Here is an 18883-nt window from a genome sequence, read left to right on the forward strand (position 1 = left end):
CCTTTCTTAGTGGTGTTTCTTTCCACCCCCCTCCTTTCCAAATAGAGTCCAGTTTGGTGACCACTAAAAAAAAAATTCACTCATGTCACTGCTGTGATCAGGAAGCTAAACTAAAGACAACTCAGCCAACTGCAGTAAGAGGTTGGCAAGGCTGAAGAGGCTAATTCATTGCGTGCTGAGCCTTAAACAGTGTTTTCCGTGAGCCAAACTACAAAAGTGGAAAGACAGACCCAGCTTACATGGATCTGAACCAGGCACTGCTATGGGGCTTAATGGAAGGCAGAGAGTACAACAGCATAGGAGGGAATGTTTAGCAACCAGGCCAACAGGGAGGGAAAAAATGCTGACAAAATTTGTGTGTTTCCCTTCCCCGTTTGCAACAGATTGTGTAAATCACGTGTACAGATAAACCCAACGTCCGCTTCCACTACAGAACAACAGATTTTCCAGATAAGTTTACTGAAGTATGGAAGCACAAGTGAAAAAAAAAGTCAGTTAAACTACCTGTATGCATAATCTATTTTCTTTAGTGATGTTTTACTGTACAGAACTTGGGGGAAAAACAAAATGATTTTCAAAACAGAAGGCCACCGTTGGGACTACTTCCTGAAGCTGTAAGAACAGAACTGCAGTGGACAGATGTCTTCTCACTTATTGATGAATTCACAGCACCGAAGAAACAAGTTCTTCATATCAATCAATATCCACCAATTCAACTTCGAAAAAGAGCTTTGCGTTTGGAGGAATCCTGTTTGCACAAGAGTTAAAGACATTTTAACACAATCCAGCTGGATGTATAAACTGGCTAGACATAACTTGTGATTTACCCCCGGCTGTTCAACCTGACTCTTCTAAGTTAAGTTTGACATTTCAGTAACCTCTGGCAAGAAGTTTTCACCTCCACTAGTTTACATACTAAAACCAAGCTATTAAATCACTCACTGTATCTGTAACATGGCAGTGATCACATGAAACACTCAGTGCCAACCGTTTGGCAGGCAGCTTTCACAAGCTCTTAATGAAATGCTTGTGGCATGAGACTTTCCCTCTTGTAAAGCCCAGTTAGGGTAGTGATGTAAGCAAGTCAGGAGTATAACCCCATAACTCTTCCCATTTTAGGGTACTATTAATGGTGCTGATTTAGCTTCTAGAAGGAAGGTGGGGCGAAAGTAGCACAAGATTCTGGACAGAGCATCGACATGTCTCATTGGCAGGTCCAAAAAGAGCCACAAAGCAGGAGCAAGGGGAGAACTGTAGCCTCCAAACAGTCATGTCAGCGAGGGGGAAGGGGGACTGCTGGGAGTCTGCCGAGCAGTTTTGCAGTGGGATTCCTGTCTCCTTTCCATTAGTTCTGGGAAAGGGGGGACAAGTTGCGAGGCTGGAAACAAAGAGGGGGCATTTTTCCTTTCTCCTCCTACCAGCTAGCAAGGAACAGAGCCAAGTAGGATGTAGGGAGTGTTCAGCAGGTCAGCCTACTCCCATTTGCTCCTTGTGTCCTCTGTCCAGAGGCATCCTGGAACATAAGCGCATCTGAATCTCACTACTGCCTCGCTTCCTAACTGCTGCTGAAGCAATGGCAGCAGACTTCTCGCTTCCTCCCACCTCCTGACTGGTAAGAACATAAGAGTGACCAGACTGGGTCAGACCAGTGGTCCATGTAGTCCAGTCTTCTGACGGTGGTCAGTGCCAGCGAGAATGAACAGAATAGGTAATCAAGAGATCCAGCCCATCATCCATTCCCAGCTTCTGGCAGTCACAGGTTTAGGGACACCCAGAGCATGGGGCTGCATCCCTGACCATCTTGGCTAATAGCCATTGATGGACCTGTCCTCCATGATCTTATCTTTTTTGAACCCAGTTATAGTTTTGACCTTCATAACATCCGATCAAGGAGTTCCACTGATTGACTGTGCTTGTGTCTCTTTTAACTAGTGTGACGTGTCCCATTTTTAAAGGGACAGTCCTATATTTAAGCCCTGCTTGCAGGTGTCCCAACTTCTTAAAAACAGGCAAATTATCCAGTATTTTCTGTTTCCCATCCCCAACAGTACTGGCACATCCTGCTGCTGGCCAGTTCATTACTCACCAGCCGCCCACCCACCCGTGGTGAATGGGGGGTCCAGTGGCCAGCGATGAGGGTGGCTGTGCAAGGCTGGCAGTGGGGTGAAGAGGCAGTGCACGGGGACAGCCGCTCCCCCTGCTCCATGCTGGCTCTTGGCCAGCAGGGACCCACCCCCACATCCTGTTTCCAGACAGCCCACGCTGCAGTAGCTGGTGAGTGGGAGCAGACGCCAGGTAGCAGCCAGTTACATGTCATCTCTGCTGCCCACCCATCAGCCCTTTACATGCTCCCCCTCTCGCTGTCCTCTGCTTTGCCCTTTCACCCCCTCCCCAGCCCTGCTGCTCCCCCATATCCTCCCCAGCGGGGCGCATGCCACTCCCAGAGCTGTGCAGAGAACCAGCCCCTGGTCGGAGCACTCAGCTCACCAACAGCCTGGCCGGCAGGCTCCTTCCTTCCCCCCACTGCCTCTGGCTGGGTCGGCACCCCGGGAAAGCCCCAAACCCTCCAGCCTAGGGCACTGGCCAGGAGGAGCCAAGCCCTGCATGTGCCAAAGCCCCACAAAGCACTAGCACAAGGCAGCCTCTCCACCCCTCAGCAAAGCTCTGGAATGGGGGGACAAGCAATTTCCAGCCTGTTTGCAACCTGAACCTTCAGGCTCCACAGCAGCCCCACAGGTAAGGGCTTAGTACCCTCTTCACCCCCCACCCCTGCCCTGGATCTTGCCCCCAAGGGGTGAAGGGCTGCTCTGTCCCCTAGGCACCCTCCCCTGCTGAGGTTTGGTGAAGCCCCTGCAGTCAGGTTCCCTGGTGCTAAATGCATCCATAGGGCTTAACCCCTTCCTGCCTGCACTGTAACCAGGAGACAGAGTAGCTAGGTTATCTTGGTGGCCAGCAGCAGCCTGGAGAGGTCAGGTGCCTTTCAACACTGTGCAGGCAGGAAGGGACAAGCTGCTTCCAGCCACTGGGGAAGGGGAGAAGAGATGAGCTCTGCAAAGACTCAGGCCAGGTCATCCCTTGCCCACAGCTGGAAGCAGATCCCATCCCATCCCATCCCTTCCCTCCCACACAGTGCTGAAAGGTTGCTGCTGGCTACATTCTGGTGTGAACCCTGGCAGAAATCTGGGAGGAGGGGGAGGCATGTGACCCTGCGTGCGCCCCACATGCCAGGTACCGGGAGAGGCAGGTCTGTCCCAAGGGCCCAGGCAGGCACTGAGGGCGGAGAGGGCTGGGCAGGGAGGGTCAGGTCAGCTGATCACCCCTGGCCCATGTGAGAGGTGTATGAGAGTGTGTGTCACCTCTCCCCATGTGAACCCTAAAGCTTTAAAGAACAAAGGTAAATAAGAAGAAATATTGTGGAGTTGGATTTTTTTTTTTTTTTTTTTAACGGGGGCTCAGTCAACTGGATGTTAATTTGAATGTTTGTACTGCACAGTTCTGACTGATTGCCACTGAACTCGCTTCAATACAAGTTATTTTACCAGATGTCCTGTATTCAGCATAGGGAAATATGGTCACCCTCCTTTTAACCAGTTACTGATCCATGAAAGAAACTTAACTCTTGTCCCATGGCAGCTTACTTTGCTTAAGAGCCTGTGATGAGGAATCTTAACAAAGTCTTCCTGAAAGTTCAAGTACACCTTGTCCACGTTTGTTGACCCCTTCAAAGAACCCTAATAGATTAGTAAGACACGATTTCTCTTTACAGAAAGCATGTTGACTTTTGTCCAACAATTTATGTTCTTCTATGTGTCTGACAATTTTATTCTTTACGATTGTTTCAACTAATTTGCCCGGTACTGATGTTAGACTTACTGGTCTGTAATTGCCGGGATCACCTCTGGAGCCCTTTTTAAATATTGGTGTTATGTTAGCTATCTTCCAGTCACGGGGTACAGAAGCCAATTTAAAGGACAGGTTACAAACCATAGTTAATAGTTCTGCAGTTTCACATTTGAGTTCTTTTCAGAACTCTTGGTTGAATGCCATCTGGTCCTGGTGACTTGTTACTGTTAAGTTTTAAGTTAATTCCAAAACCTCCTCTAGTGACACCTCAATCTGTGACAGTTCCTCAGATTTGTCACTTACAAAAGGCAGCTCAGGTTTGGGAATCTCCCTAACATCCTCAGCCGTGAAGACGGAAGCAAAGAATTCATGTAGTTTTTCCGCAATGACTATCATCTTTAAGCACTCCTTTTGTAGCTCGATCATCCAGGGGCCCTGCTGGTTGTTTAGCAGGCTTCCTGCTTCTGATGTACTTGAACATTTTGTTATTACTTTTGGAGCTTTTGGCTAGCTGTTCTTCAAACTCCTTTTTGGAGTTTCTTATTACATTTTTACACTTAATTTGGCAGTGTTTATGCTCCTATTTACCTCACTAGGATTCGACTTCCACTTTTTAAAAGATGCCTTTTTATCTCTCACTGCTACTTTTACATGGTTGTTAATTCATGGTGGCTCTTTTTTAGTTCTTTTACTGTGTTTTTTAAATTGGGGTATACATTGAAGTTGGGCCTCTATTATGGTGTCTTTGAAAAGGGTCCATGCAGCTTGCAGGGATTTCACTCTAGTCACTGCACCTTTTAATTTCTGTTTAACTAACCCTCATTTTTGCAGTTCCTCTTTCTGAAATTAAATGCCACAGTGTTGGGCTGTTGAGATGTTCTTCCCACCACAAGAATGTTAAATATTGTTACATTATGGTCACTATTTCCAAGCAGTCCTGTTATAGTTACCTCTTGGACCAGATCCTGTGCTCCACTCAGGACTGGATTGAGAATTGCCTCTCCCCTTGTGGGTTCCTGTGCCAGCTGCTCCAAGAAGCAGTCATGTAAAGTATCGAGAAATTTTGTCTCTGCATTTCATCCTGAGGTGACATGTTCCCAGTCAATATGGGGACAACTGAAATCCCCCACTATTACCGAGTTCCTTATTTTGATAGCCTCTCTAATCTCCCTTAGCATTTCATCGTCACTATCACCGTCCCGGTCAGGTGGTCGATAATAGATCCCTACTGTTATATTCTTATTAGAGCATGGAATTTCTATCCATAGAGATTCTATGGAACATGTGGATTCGTTTAAGATTTTTACTTCATTCGATTCTACATTTTCTTTCACATATAGTGTCACTCCCCTCTCCCCCCCAGCACGACCTACTCTGTCCTTCCGATATATTTTGTACCCCGGAACGATTGTGTCCTATTGATTGTCCTCATTCCACCAAGTTTCTGTGATGCCCATTATATCAATATCCTCCTTTAACACAAGGCACTCCAGTTCACCAATCTTATTTAGACTTCTAGCATTTGTGTACAAGCACTTTAAAAACTTGTAGCTGTTTATCTGTCTGCCCTTTTCTGATGTGTCAGATTCTTTTTTATGTGAATGTTTCTCGTCTGATCTGGCCCTTATTTTATCCTCTTCCATCATCACCTCCTGACTAAAACCTACAGAATCTCTATCAATAGACTCTTCTCTAAGAGAGGTCTCTGTCCGATCCACGTGCTCCTCTGCAGCAATTGGCTTTCCCCCAGCTCTTAGTTTAAAAACTGCTCTGCAACCTTTTTAATGTTAAGTGCCAGCAGTCTGGATCCACTTTGGTTTAGGTGGAGTCCATCTTTCCTGTATAGGCTCCGCCATCCCAAAAGTTTCCCCAGTTTCTAATAAATCTAAACCCTTCCTACCTACACCATTGTCTCAAGCACTGTGTTGCCAAGGTACACCCTGCCAGAAATCCATCTTTGCCTTGGTTATATGTTTCCAGAAGGAAAGATCTTACTGCACAGAGACTTTAAGAACAACAAGTACATTCCCAAAAGGTACATTCAATCCTGTTCATATTTTCAAGTAAAAGGATACTTGGCATCAGGCTGTCCTTTCTTCCCATAAGCCCATTCAGGTTCAATTTCCAGATGAGCCTTCTCCCCTTTAGACATCGTCAACAGAGCTTCATCCCACTAAAAAAAAAAAGTATGTTGTAATATGAACTTCAAAAAACGATATAAATTCCATATTTCCAACTCTATCCTTTTAAGTGCCTGGGCTCTGAGCCAGTAAACGCTTCCCAGCTTGCAGCTTAACTAACTGCAGATGGCCTTCCAAGCAGTAGTGATTGACAACTGGACTTTTCCTTTTAAAAAATGAAAATGTTCCACAGTAACACCTGCTCAAGAGCTGGTCTAGGATTTACTGCCACTGATCGGGATTTATAGCCCAGGAACACACAGAACAGTGGAAACTAGTCTCTGAAATTTATTATCCCCCTAATGTGAAGATATTAGTAGGCTGAATCTTTCTTATTTCAATAAAAGTATGAAACTCAGAGTGTTTGTTTTTAGAGATTCCACTTATTTTGGGATGTTCAGATAAGCTGTTATCCAGCTAGGCTTTATAAAGTTTGATACTAATTTTATCTCGGTGCTTGTCCCGCCCCATGCCAAACTTCTTAGCTAGTCTTCAGAGTTTAGCACCGTGTCAGCTTATCACAATGAACAGGTGGTGCTCAGATCTCAGCTGTTTGAGATTATGGCAACAATCCAAGCATGGAAGTGTTACAGCAAGACTACAGCTTGTAACAAAAAACTGAAACAAGTGTTTCCTTGCAGCAGTGGGAACAAGACCAATGACATTTTGGGGGTCCCCAACCCGACTAGCTGTCCCAGTACATCCACGCAGAGTCACAGCGGGGATACACAGCACTAGTTAGGAACTGATCCTGCACTGAGAAGCCACCAAGCTCCTGCTGCCCACGAGCAGATGGGAGGCAAAGAGCAGGGCTGTAGCTAAGCACTTCTTTGTAAGAGGATACACCACCATCTCCTCAGACACACCCACATCCACACCTGCCCCCATTCTCTAGGAAAAGCAGGCAGACAGTTGTGTAAAGGGCTTGACACACCTGCTTTGCCCAGGGGACTATACCCAGCTACCCATTCTTTTAAAAGCCGCCTTCACGTGCACTAGTGACAATCTGGAGCTCCGTGCTGTGCCCTGTGCAAGGATCAACCTTAAGTACAAAGAAGTGTGATCGGCTCTTCAGAGTTCTGAAGTGAAATCCAGACACACAACTGTTCTTCTGACAATACGACACACACCAGAGCGTGGGGACTTTCAGGGTACTGTTTAGCTTGTCTGTTTAGCTTTGGCATGAGGGGTGACTGAGTGTGTAGAAGAGAGGCTCTGGTGGGAGACAAGGATATGCTGACTGACTGGTCGGGTTACTGGAACCAGCACATACTGCATTGTGGTAGAGCTAGATGCACAAGAGACTTGGGTGCCTAGATACTTCTTTAGGCACAACTACCACTCAGATGCCACCAAATCCTTAGGCCAGTGGTTCCCAAACTGGGGTTCATGAACCCCTGGGGATTCACAAAATGTTACAGGGGGTTCTCGGGGAAAAAAATCCCTAATGGCGGAGAGAACTGTCCCTAGGAACCCTGGGCAACATGGGGCCAGCAGCCTGGAGCCCCTGGACTTCCAAGAGCTAAGCAGATCAAAGCAAGCATGTCTATCACACTGAGGAGATTTCAACTTTAAGACTCCTTATAAGAAATGGAAAGGGAGGTGGATATATTTTGCTGTTTTTTAAATTAAATAGGCAGCTAGTCTTGTTTTTAAAATGATTATGAAGAACAAGTTGTTTGCCTGGACTGCTCAAGACCTGAATGCTTGTGTAGGAGGAGATCTTTGAGCTGGCTTCTTAAATACCTCCGTGGTGTTTCACATCTGATACTCCTTGATGAAACACAGAAGCCTTGTCTTATAACAGGCTCATTCAAAGTGATACAAGCTACGAAAGAGATCTTGGAAGAGTGTTGCTGTTTTCATAATGTTATAAAAATACTGTAATGATAATTAATAAATAGTAAATAGTGTATAATAAGCATGCTTTTATAATTTATACTCAAGTAAAGGAGAAAATCCCTGGAAATATTCGTTTTTAGGAGGGGGGTCGCAAGACTTGACATGTTAGTAAAGGGGTTCACAGGTTGTTAAAGTTTGGCTACCACTATTCTAGGCACCTAAATCACCACTACGTGCATAGGTTTCCACTGGTGGGAGTCCTGGCTCAGGCAAGCTGTCATAAACAAATGGTTAAGGGTTAATGTCTCTTTTACCTGTAAAGGGTTAAAAAGCTCAGTGAACCTGGCTGACACCTGACCAGAGAATCAATAGGGGAACAAGATACTTTTAAATCTTGGTGCAGGGAAGTCTTTGTTTGTGCTTTTTGTTCTGTTTGTTTTTGTTTTGTTTGTTGTTCGCTCTTGGGACTATGAGGGACCAGACATACATCCAAGCTCTCCAAATCTTTCTGAATCAGTCTTTCATGTTTCAAAATTGTAAGTAATAGCCAGGCAAGGTGGATTAGTCTTATGTTTTTTTTCTCAACTTGTAAATGTTTCTTTTTGCTGGAAGGATTTTTACCTCTGTTTGCTGAAACTTTGAATCTAAGGCTGGGGAGGGGGAAGTTTCCTCTGGTCTACATGAATCTGAGTACCCTGTAAAGCATTTTCCATCCTGATTTTACAGAGATAATTTTTACTTTTTTCTTTCTTTAATTAAAAGCTTTCTTTTTAAGAATCTGATTATTTTCCTTGTTTTAAGATCCAAGGAGACTGGATCTAAACTCACTGGGGATTTGGGGGGGGGGGAGGAGGAGGAAGGGGGATGGTTAATTCCTCCTTGTTTTAAGATCCAAGGAGTTTGGATCTGTGTGAAGCCTCTCAAGGCAACCCAGGGAGGGGAAAGTCTGGAGGGGGGAAAGGAGGTGGGATGGTTAATTTCTCCTTGTTTTAAGATCCAAGGGGGTTGGATCTGTGTTCCCCAGGGAAGGTTCTGGGGGGACAGGGAGTGTGTCAGACACTGAATTTCTGGCTGGTGGCAGTGTACCAGATCTAAGCTAGTAATTAAGCTTAGAAGTGTTCATGCAGGTCCCCACTTTTGTACGCTAAAGTTCAAAGTGAGGAAAGAACCTTGACACAAGCCTTATCAGATTCCTCCGCATCTCTCACCTGCTGGGCATCTGGTCTGCTCTCAGCAGACCTAACCTGCATACAACAGCCCAGGGCAAAGCTGAGAATTCTGGGGGCTGTCTATCTGTATCAGAATACCCAACAGCTCCATGGTTAGGGCCCTGACCTGGCTAGTGTGATGGCTACTCAGCCTGATCTGGATCAGAGATTTGGGCCCAGGACCCCCACATCCCAGGAGACTGCCCGACTAGTCTGTGGCTGATCTCTCTCTTCTGTTGGTGCTGATCCACTGTGTAAAAAAACCTGACTATTCACTGGAGCAGGGACCTGAACCTGACTCACCAACCATTTGGGTACTGAGATACTCGCTAACTCTCTCTCTCTGGCCTAATGAATATTAATTATTTATAGAGAATCCCACCCCGCCGCAGTAGGGCTCTCAATTGGAACCTGGGAGACCTCCTCCGAGGGATCTGAAAACAGGACCCTTGCATCCCACATGAGTGCCCTGACCACTGGGCTATTGGCTACAGTGGGGTGGTGGCCTGTCTCTCTCCATATCACATGAAAGGGATGGTGTCACTTAGGCCCTGACTCCAGGAGAGGTATCACAGTGGAGAATTCCAAGCAGAGAGAGATGTCTATCAGGTGCCTAAAGTCTGGGCCCATGGGGATTAGGCACCTGCATACCACTGTGGATCTGGGCCCTAAGCGCCTGTCCTTTTTTCTGCATTTCACACTTCTGCTTAGGTGCTTCCCCACTCAGCTTGCCGAGTTCTGAGAATCCCTTTCTTAGGCACCTCACTCAGGGCTGTGAATTCTACTAGATGGTAGGACCCCAAGCAGTTAGGTTTCTTTGTGAACGCAGCCTGTCACACGCAGGGGCTCCAATCAAGGCTCACCATGCTACGTGCAGTAGAAATATCTAAAACACTGTCTCTGACCCAAAGATCATACACTCTAATACTGCTGTCCACAGGTTTAGTTATGGGGAGGGCCTAGACTGAGAAGTTAGAGAAGGGCATTTATATAAAACCTGAAATATAACACATTACTGGCATACGAGCTGTAAACTCACTCGCTTCCCCAGACAATCCAGAGATGCACCCAACAGATGCACATCAAGGAGTAATCCTACAGACCAAGGACTTCATCAGACTTTGACACACTTTTATATGGTTTACTTACGCCTCTGATAACTTTTCCTACACCAACTTTGAAGCTTAAAGGTTTGGCTCCTTTTTTCTTCTTTGAACCTGAAAGACACTTGTATATAGATTTACTCAGCCAGAGTTAAATCATTAAATAGCTCACACTAATATTTCTGATTAGAACTACCACTACGGTTATGCACCACAAGTATCTACTGCCCCATGATATACATTATAGATGAGCTTTAAATGGATTTCTCCATGTTTCATATAATGTAATCATTCAAAACAGCAGCTAAATAGAAAACAATGGGGGCAAACTCAATCTTGATGCAAGTGCCCATAGTTTCTTTAAACCAGTTAAGTTGCACCAACACCAGAGCGGATATTGATGTAACAAACAGATCTCTTTCTATGGCATGTCTGGAGTAGAAAAGCAGATTGTAAAACAGTGAGCTGAACCTTGCATAGTATTGCAATTACAACCTATTACTTTTAACAGTGCTATAAAACTGCTGCAAAAATGTACATTTCTAGCACTTGTCTCCCCCATAAGCTATGTGTTTTACACACTTCTCCCCAAAGCTCTGCATTAAACTGATAAATATTATACCAGCTGTCTGCTTGGGGAGCTAAATAAGCTACCACCACTCAGGTTCTATAGCTAAACAGAGTTTTCTGAATTAAAAGCCTTTATCTCTGCCCCTCTGCAGAGCCACAGGCCTGATTAAATCAGTATCTCTCACACTATCCATGGCCTGGAAATACCATACTTAGCCTATGGCAAGATGCAGGGATCATGTTATAAAAGTGAGTCCTCAGAGAATACCCTGTTTTCTCTCTTAGAAAGATTCATCCCAAGAACTGACAGCAAGACAACCCTGATCTCAACAGGACACATGGGCAGAAGCAGTTTCTGAGGACCCAGGCCATTCAAGCCTTTAAGAAGCATAAACACTGTCCAACAAGACAACGTGGTGACTAGCGTTCCAGTTAATTTCTTCCACTCCTATGTAGTGTAAACTATCTGAACTCTTTAAACCTGCAAGACCTTGTTATCCGTGTGACCTTACTTGTTTGAATATTGGTATCGAAGACAGTCCCATCCTGTAACTTTCCCGTATACCAGCAATGAACAACATCTCCTTTTTTGGGGAAGTTAGTTTTATCCCCCTTTTTCAGAATTGACTTCGTATATTTTGGTGGACCCTAAATTAAGACAGAAATAGAGAATTACCACAACTTTAATGACTCATCCCAAGTTACCAACAAAGCACAAGATGGACCAGCTGAAGTTAATTGAGTTTAAGCCACTGAATGAACCACTTTCAGATACTAAGGTAAACAGCACCCATATATGCTTTTAAATTAATATAGTCTGTACCGTACTTTAGCATCCTTTGGGAAGGAAAGGATTATATAAATGTAGTCTATGCCAAACCAAGATTGGTCCTGATGTCCAAGTTATTTAAAACTTTGGAGAGAAATCTGCATGAGAATGACTACTGGCTCAAGATATGCTGGATAAGTGAGAAGTTGAATCAAGGTCTAATTTTTTAATCAGATGAGGGTCTTCAAGAAAATTGCAAATACAGACTTATGGTGAGAAAGCAAGCCAAGAGCACTCAATTTCTCTTTACCAGTTTGTATGTTAAGTTGATCAGCTCTCTTAACATCACTGAAAGTTTCTTCATTAGGGCTTTGGCCCTCAAATGTACCCCTGTCCAGCTGGTGACTATTCCAACAAGAGAGAAAATGCTGAGGGGATACATTGTACCCATAAAAGAAACATTCTGCAGTAATATTAACACTTTCTGCTTGGATACTCCCATCCAACCAAAGATCTCACTAATGAATGTTTGTCCGCCATATCACTTCACTGCAAGAACTGTTCTGTTCACCTTAAACAATTTCAGAATCAATGTCTGGATCCATTCCAGGCTGCGCACACTATTAGCAATTCTCCTCAACCCAGCCCACTCAAATTCTCTACCTTTTATCATTCACAGTTTCAAAAGTGTTTGTTCTACTACATAGGCCAGTGATTCTTAACCTTTATTGCAGCCTGCACCCCTTTGGTTCTCAAAATATGTTCTCGCACCCCTTAAACCTAGATATATTTGTTTGCATATTACAGTAATCATTAAAAAAAAAATGTATAATGTTAATAAACACATCGGTTTGATGAAACAAAGTAGTTGTACTTATGTGCCTGTGCTTAATTTGTGTTTTTGATGATTTACCTTCTAAAAAAACTGGCATGTCTCGCACCCCCAGCAGGCGTGTGCACCCCAGGTTAAGAATCACTGACTCAGGCAATCGTCCTAATCTAAGAAAGTAGTTTTCTATACAAACCTCATCAACAGTCTCTTCAGGCTTAGTTTCTTTTGCCTTGTCTTCATCAATCTTGATATTCTTTACCTGTTCCGTCACTTTCTCTGCACTCTCCGTGCCTTTAAAGCGCTGTAAGGAAAGCATTTATCATTACCTGCTACATAACAGGATAGGAAATCCTTCAGAAGGCTGTCAAAAATCTACTTTACAGGTTTTATATACTTAAGGACCAATTCTGGAGGCGAAACCACCACGGATTCCAATAGTCAGCAGTATTAAGGCTCTACAATGTAACTGAAATACAAGGGAGACAAGGGGAGTGAGGTAATATCTTTTATTGGACCAACTTCTGTTGGTGAAAAAGATGCTTTCAAGCTACAAAGAGTTCTTCGGGTCTGGGAAAGGTACTTAGAGCGTCACAGCTAAATACAAGGTGGAACAGATTGTTTGGCATAAGTACAGGGCCGGCTTTAGGAAGCGCGGGGCCCAATTCGAACACTTTCGGTGGGGCCCTGGCAGAGGTGACTTAAAAAGAAAAAAGTGTAAAAAAAGCCTTCCATTTCTTCCATGTATTATTTACTTTCCATAACTATATAAATAATAAAATTATATATTATGTACATTGCATCATATATGCTGTTGATTGGTTATTAATGACTGCCGTTTCACATGTGTGGGTCCCCGCCACTCCCTGGGGGTGTGCACATGTGTGGGTCCCCACTGCTTCCTGCCCCCCCCCTCATTGAAGCAGGTGTGCAGGTTACCGGCCTGGGAACTGCAGGGCAGCAGTGGCCATAGGGCTGGTTCGAGGCAGGGCAGGGGCTGACTGGAGGTAGGGTCTGGCTGCAGGCAGGGCAAGGGGTGCGGGGCTGGCTGGAGACAGGGGAGTGTGGGGCAGGCTGGCTTCAGGCAGGGCCACAGGGGGATGCAGCAGGGGTTGGCAGGGCTGGAGACAGGAGTATGGGACTGGCTGGCTTCAGGCAGGGGGGTGCAGCAGGGGCTGGCTGGAGACAGGGCAGGGCGGGCAGGGCAGGGGTGCGGGCAAGGGTGTGTGGCAGGGGTTGGCTGGAGACAGGACAGGGGGGTTGGTAGGGGCTGGCTGTGGGCAGGGGGTGCAGAGTTGGCTGCAGGCAGCAGGGGGCGGGGCTGGTGCGGGCAGGGCAGGGGGTGCAGCAGAGGCAGCTGGAGCCCCGGCCCTTTAAAAAGCCCCCAAGCCCCCCGCTATCCCAGGGCTCTGGAGGCTATTTAAAGGGCCCAGGGCTCCCCTGCTTCTACCCCGCCCCAGACCTTTTAAATAGCCGTGGGAGTCCTGGGGAATGCATAGGGGTGGTGGGGCTCTGGCAGCTATTTAAAGGGTGGCAGAGGCAGCTGGAGCCCTAGCCCTTTAAATAGCCCCCAGAGCCCCCTGCTACCCCAGGGCTATGGGAGCTTGCAGCGCTCTGGCCAGAGCTCCAGCCGGGGCCATGGGGCAGCCGCGCTCCCGCCGGCGCTTTGGTCAGGGGAGCGGGGCCATGGAAGACCCCGGAGCAGACCGCAGCCGGGGTAAGTAAAAAAATGTAAAAGGCGCCTAAAGCTCGGGGCCCTCTTAGGCGCGGGGCCCGATTCCCAGGAATCGGGCAAATCGGCCTAAAGCCGGCCCTGCATAAGTAGTTAACATACTCTAAAAGACCATTCAAGGCGAAGTGGCCAGATAACACTGCTCCAGTCCTAAAACAAAGGAGGAGGATTAGTGGGTTACAGAATGTTGTCATAAGCCTGGAATCCAGTGTCTTTATTAGGACCATGATTTTTTTTTAAATGTCTAGCATTATTATGAATTCAAGCTCCCAGGCTCGTCTTTTGAAGGTGTTGTAAAGGTTTCCTTTGAGGATGAGGACTGAGGTCAGATCATTTCATGAAAAGTGCCCACAGGTGATCTTTTATCATTTTTCTGTGAGAGTTCATTCAAGAGAATAGCGACTGTCTGGTTTCACCCACATAGTTGTTATGGGAGCATTTAGTGTACTGGATGAAGTATGCCGCCTGTTGTGATAGGCATGTGTAGGACCCAGAGATCTTGAGAGGTGTGTTATGGGGGGTACTAACGGGCCGCTTTACCTTGAATGGTCTCTTAGATTAGAATATGTAACTACTTACACTAAGCAATCTGTTCTACCTTGTATTTAGTTGCAATGCTTTGAGTACCTTTCCCAAACCTGAAGAAGAGCCTGTGTAGCTTGAAAGCTGGACTCTTTCACCACCAGAAATTGGTCCAATAAAATATACCACCTCACCCACCCTATCTCCCTAATAACCTGGGATCAACATGGCTAAAACACTGCAAACTGAAAGTTATTTAAATACATATAATAATGCAGGATATTTATAAAGGATAAAAAATGTCACACAGTTTCTGACAAATGAAGATGCACAGGATGAATTTGCATGACTGGTTATCTTAATTTGCTTTGAGGGGCATGCACATTCAAAATATGTTCCTCTAGATTAAAAAAATATATATATTCAGATGCTCTGGATTTTGATGGGTCAAAGGAAAAATTCAAAACCCAGCAAAACCACCACTCACTGAGAGCTGCTTATATACCAAGTGTCAACTATCAAACTTCATCCGTGTTTGTGTTCTTCTGTGAATCATGGTCATACCCTTTTAAAAAGTTCTATCAACTTGGTTTTTTCCCCCAACAAAGGTGAACAAGCAGTGTTTCTGATAGCACACCCTATAAATAACATGCACATAATTTTAAAGTTATTTTTATCAAATATCTGGGTGTTTCTGTTCCCATAATGATGTTCAGAAGGCCCTTTGCTGAGATCTGAAAGCAGTATCAGACTTTCCCCTCTAGCCCCTTCCTCTATGAGCACACTCTCTCTCTCTTCAGTTCCAATTTTGTTGCTAAAGTTATTAGCAAAAGTGTGCATGAGAGAGGAAGAATAAATGATCAACAAATGATGGAATTGACTATAGGGAGTGCTGTCAAACACAAAGAGAAGGACAGAGAAAAATCTCATCTTTCAATTACAAATGACTGCCTTAGGAGTCACAACAGGCACACACTATTCCACTGCAAGTGTGACTGTGAAGTTGACAGCATCCCTTTAAATAGATGAATACTATTTTCCCACACAAATGAAAAGCAGCAAAAATTTTGCTTAAAGTTTCAAAAACAAAAATATGCTTCAGCTACAGAACAATTCAGCCAAACAGGCAAATGGTTTGGAGAACATGGAAATGAAGCTAGAGTGAAAACCATCTGTGTTCTCAGTCACAAGCAAGCACTATAACAAGGGGCACTTTGTCCCACACAGGCCCAGGAGAGGCAGGTACCCACCTGAGTTTCAAAGAGCTGGTTATAGGCCGTAACTAACTGGTCTTTGGTTGCAGTCTTGGCCACGTTTTTTATTTGCCCCAGTAACTTGTGTTCTGCAAGAAACTAGAGACAAGAGGGGGAAATTTAGCTGAGTTGGCAGGGCATTCCGTGTCACGTGTCATGCCTGCAGTCTGCCCAAAAGTGCCAGGGTGCTGGCATCGCTGGGGGTGGCAGGTTGCACTCAGAGGCTAGACCTGTCACATCCTTGGGGTGCCTGGGGGGTGCCCAGCCAGGGTGTAATCGGGAGGTGAAAGTGTCATTGGTGGAGTCAAGAGAGGAGGTAGCCCCGGGGTGTGTGTGTGTGTCTATCATGGAATCTAGCCAAGGCAGAGATGGGGGTGGTCATGGGGTCCTGCTGGGGTGGAGTCTGGGGGCCGGGCAGGAGGAGGGAGTCAGGGGTGGGCACGGGATCCAGCTAGGATGAGTTAGGGGGTGCGGGCTGGAGAGACTCATGGGGTCCGGCCAAGGTGAGGAAGGGGGGCTGGGGCGAATGGGGGGTACGGGGGGGTGATGCCAGGGAGACAGGTCCAGACAGTGGGGTCCGGCCGCAGGGAGAGGATGGTGAGATCCAGTCGGGGTGAGGGGGGGGGGCCGGTCTGGGCGGGGGGGGGGCGGTCCGGGCGGGGTGAGGCGGGGGGGCTGGGGCGAAGGGGGGGTACGGGGGGGTGAGGCCAGGGAGACAGGTCCAGACAGTGGGGTCCGGCCGCAGGGAGAGGATGGTGAGATCCAGTCGGGGTGAGGGGGGGGGCCGGTCTGGGCGGGGGGGGGCAGGTCCGGGCGGGGTGAGGCGGGGGGGCTGGGGCGAATGGGGAGTACGGGGGGGTGAGGCCAGGGAGACAGGTCCAGACAGTGGGGTCCGGCCGTAGGGGGAGGATGGTGAGATCCAGTCGGGGTAAGGCGGGGGGGTGGCAGGTCCGGGCGGGGTGAGGCGGGGAGGGGCGGGGGGGGCCGGTCTGGTGGCCGCAGGCTCCGGCCGAGCTTTGTGCAGCTGCCCGCCGCGAGCCCCGGCCCCTCCCCGCACCGCCTGCGCCGCGTGCTCCTGCAGGAACTTGATCAGGTCCTTCTTGGGCAGCGCCTCGCTGCGCAGCTCCTCGGCGCTCCACTGCCGCGGCGGGGCCGCCGCCGCCATCTTGCCGCGCCGCGCCGCGCCCCCCGACTCCGCCGCAGCGGCTCCCGCGCAGCGCGTGGCCAAGTGCAGGCGCGGCTGCGCTTTGCGGACACTGCCGGGGGTTGGTGGGCGGGGCCAAAGGGGTAAGGGCGGGGCCTGAGCTGGTGGGAGGGGCCTGGGTTGGTGGGCAGGGCCGAAGGGGTAAGGGAGGTGCTGGGGTTGGTAGGTGGGGCCGAAGGGGTAAGGGAGGGGCCAGGGTTGGTGGGAGGGGCCGAAGGGGTGAGGGAGGGGCCTGGGTTGGTGGGCAGGGCCAGTGGGGTGGTAGGTAGAGTAAGCCTGTATCCATTTTGACTCTCTGGGTAGAATTAAAGCAGTACAACCCCCATTGTGTGGGTGAAGTTGTACCAGTAATGACAAAGGACAGTTTGTAAAAGCAGCAAAGAATCCTGTGGCACCTTATAGACTAACAGACGTTTTGGAGCATGAGCTTTCGTGGGTGAATACCCACTTCCTCAGATGCATCTGGGGAAGTGGGTATTCACCCACGAAAGCTCATGCTCCAAAAGGTCTGTTAGTCTATAAGGTGCCACAGGATTCTTTGCTGCTTTTACAGATCCAGACTAACACGGCTACCCTCTGATAAAGGACAGTTTGAATGTTATGAGACAAGGTGGGTGAGGTAATATAGTTATTGGACCAACTTCTGATGGTGAAAGAGACAACCTTTCAAGCCACACAGAGCTCTTGAAGATTAGCAGTTGGGTCCTCCTGGCTGAAGGGAAGAGCTGCTCTCAAGGCACCCACCTACAGGAATGAAGAAGCTATTAAATATGCAGGTACAAGGAAAGAGAAGCAACATCTTGTGGTGACTGGCACTCTGCAGTGGAAACTTTATTGTGCTTCACTTTATTACTGTGACGCTGTTCAAAGTGGTAGAAAGCTAACAGGGCAAGTAAAGTAAGTAAATCATACAATCACAGGCAAGGCGGTCCTTACCCATACGCAAAGTACGCAGCTGCGTAAGGCGCCAGGAAACTTGGGGCACCAAATTTCCTGGTGCCCTGTGCAGCTGCATACTGCTCCATACCCTGCTCCGCCTCTTCCCCAGGCTTCCTGCCATCGCTCTGCTCCACCTTTGCCTCTTCTGGACCCTGCTCTGCCCCAGCCCTGCCTCATCCCGCCCCTAAGGAATGCTGCAAGACCGGGCCTGCACTCACCAGCAGCGGAAAGTGCAGCAACCTGGCCCAGCTGTGCTGCTGGTGAGTGCTGGGGGGCAGTTTTCCCCTGTCCCCCAAGCCAGCCTCCCCCTGCGGAGGCCTGCACCACCACTCCTGCCCGCAGGAGGGCTGCGTAGGGCCCCAGAATAGCTAGGGATGGCCCTGATCACAGAGTTAGAAGGAACTGCAAGGGTCATCTGGTTTAACCGCCTACCAACATGCAGGATTTGTTGTGTCTAAAATCTCCTTGTTTATGAAGCACAGGTGAATAACAGGAAGAATCTGTTGTCAGTGGGACTAGGAGGCAGGTCGCCACTGCAACTCTACTTTTCAAACTTCTCCAGAGTATCCGGTATTATTTTCTAAACAGCCACATCTGCAGCAGTCCAGCTTCCAGGTGGGCTGTTCCGTAACTCTGAAGAGGATAAGGAAACAGATTTTAAGTGTAAATAATGGGATGACATGAAAACACAACTATCCTAGAGCTGTCATTAGAAGACTTTATAACCTAAATATTGACAAAAAGTATGTAATGGTGCTTGTCATTGTGTACTGGTAGTCAATCTATTTTCTTATAATGTGCTGAACCCTTGTGGTACCTGACTAGCTGTTTGTCAGGTTGTGCGGTGTTTATCTTTCTTTACCCTGTTATAATCAGTGACATTGGTTTA

The 18883-nt window shown here is 47.3% G+C and overlaps 1 protein-coding gene across 1 annotated transcript; it reads right to left on the minus strand.

The window, feature by feature from the left end:
• Positions 1–507: 507 nt before the first annotated feature.
• On the minus strand, positions 508–17046 carry FKBP3 (FKBP prolyl isomerase 3). Its single transcript, XM_030562783.1, has 7 exons — positions 16909–17046; positions 15849–15950; positions 12541–12648; positions 11259–11394; positions 10223–10290; positions 5919–6016; positions 508–748 (listed from the first exon to the last, which is right to left on the minus strand). Exons 1-7 carry the CDS (start codon positions 17014–17016, stop codon positions 694–696), a joined length of 675 nt encoding a protein of 224 aa, XP_030418643.1. The 5' UTR covers positions 17017–17046; the 3' UTR covers positions 508–693.
• Positions 17047–18883: the final 1837 nt, after the last annotated feature.

Source organism: Gopherus evgoodei, chromosome 4, assembly GCF_007399415.2.
Source record: "Gopherus evgoodei ecotype Sinaloan lineage chromosome 4, rGopEvg1_v1.p, whole genome shotgun sequence".
NCBI lineage: Eukaryota > Metazoa > Chordata > Testudines > Testudinidae > Gopherus > Gopherus evgoodei.

Excerpts from the sequence above, each read along its gene's own strand:
- FKBP3 (XM_030562783.1), bottom strand. The coding sequence starts at position 17,016 with ATGGCGGCGGCGGCCCCGCCGCGGCAGTGGAGCGCCGAGGAGCTGCGC. Across the intron at positions 12,649-15,848 it reads ACCAGCTCTTTGAAACTCAG|CGCTTTAAAGGCACGGAGAG; the intron begins GTGGGTACCTGC and ends CTTTCCTTACAG. Across the intron at positions 749-5,918 it reads AAAGGACAGCCTGATGCCAA|GATTCCTCCAAACGCAAAGC; the intron begins GTATCCTTTTAC and ends TTGTGCAAACAG.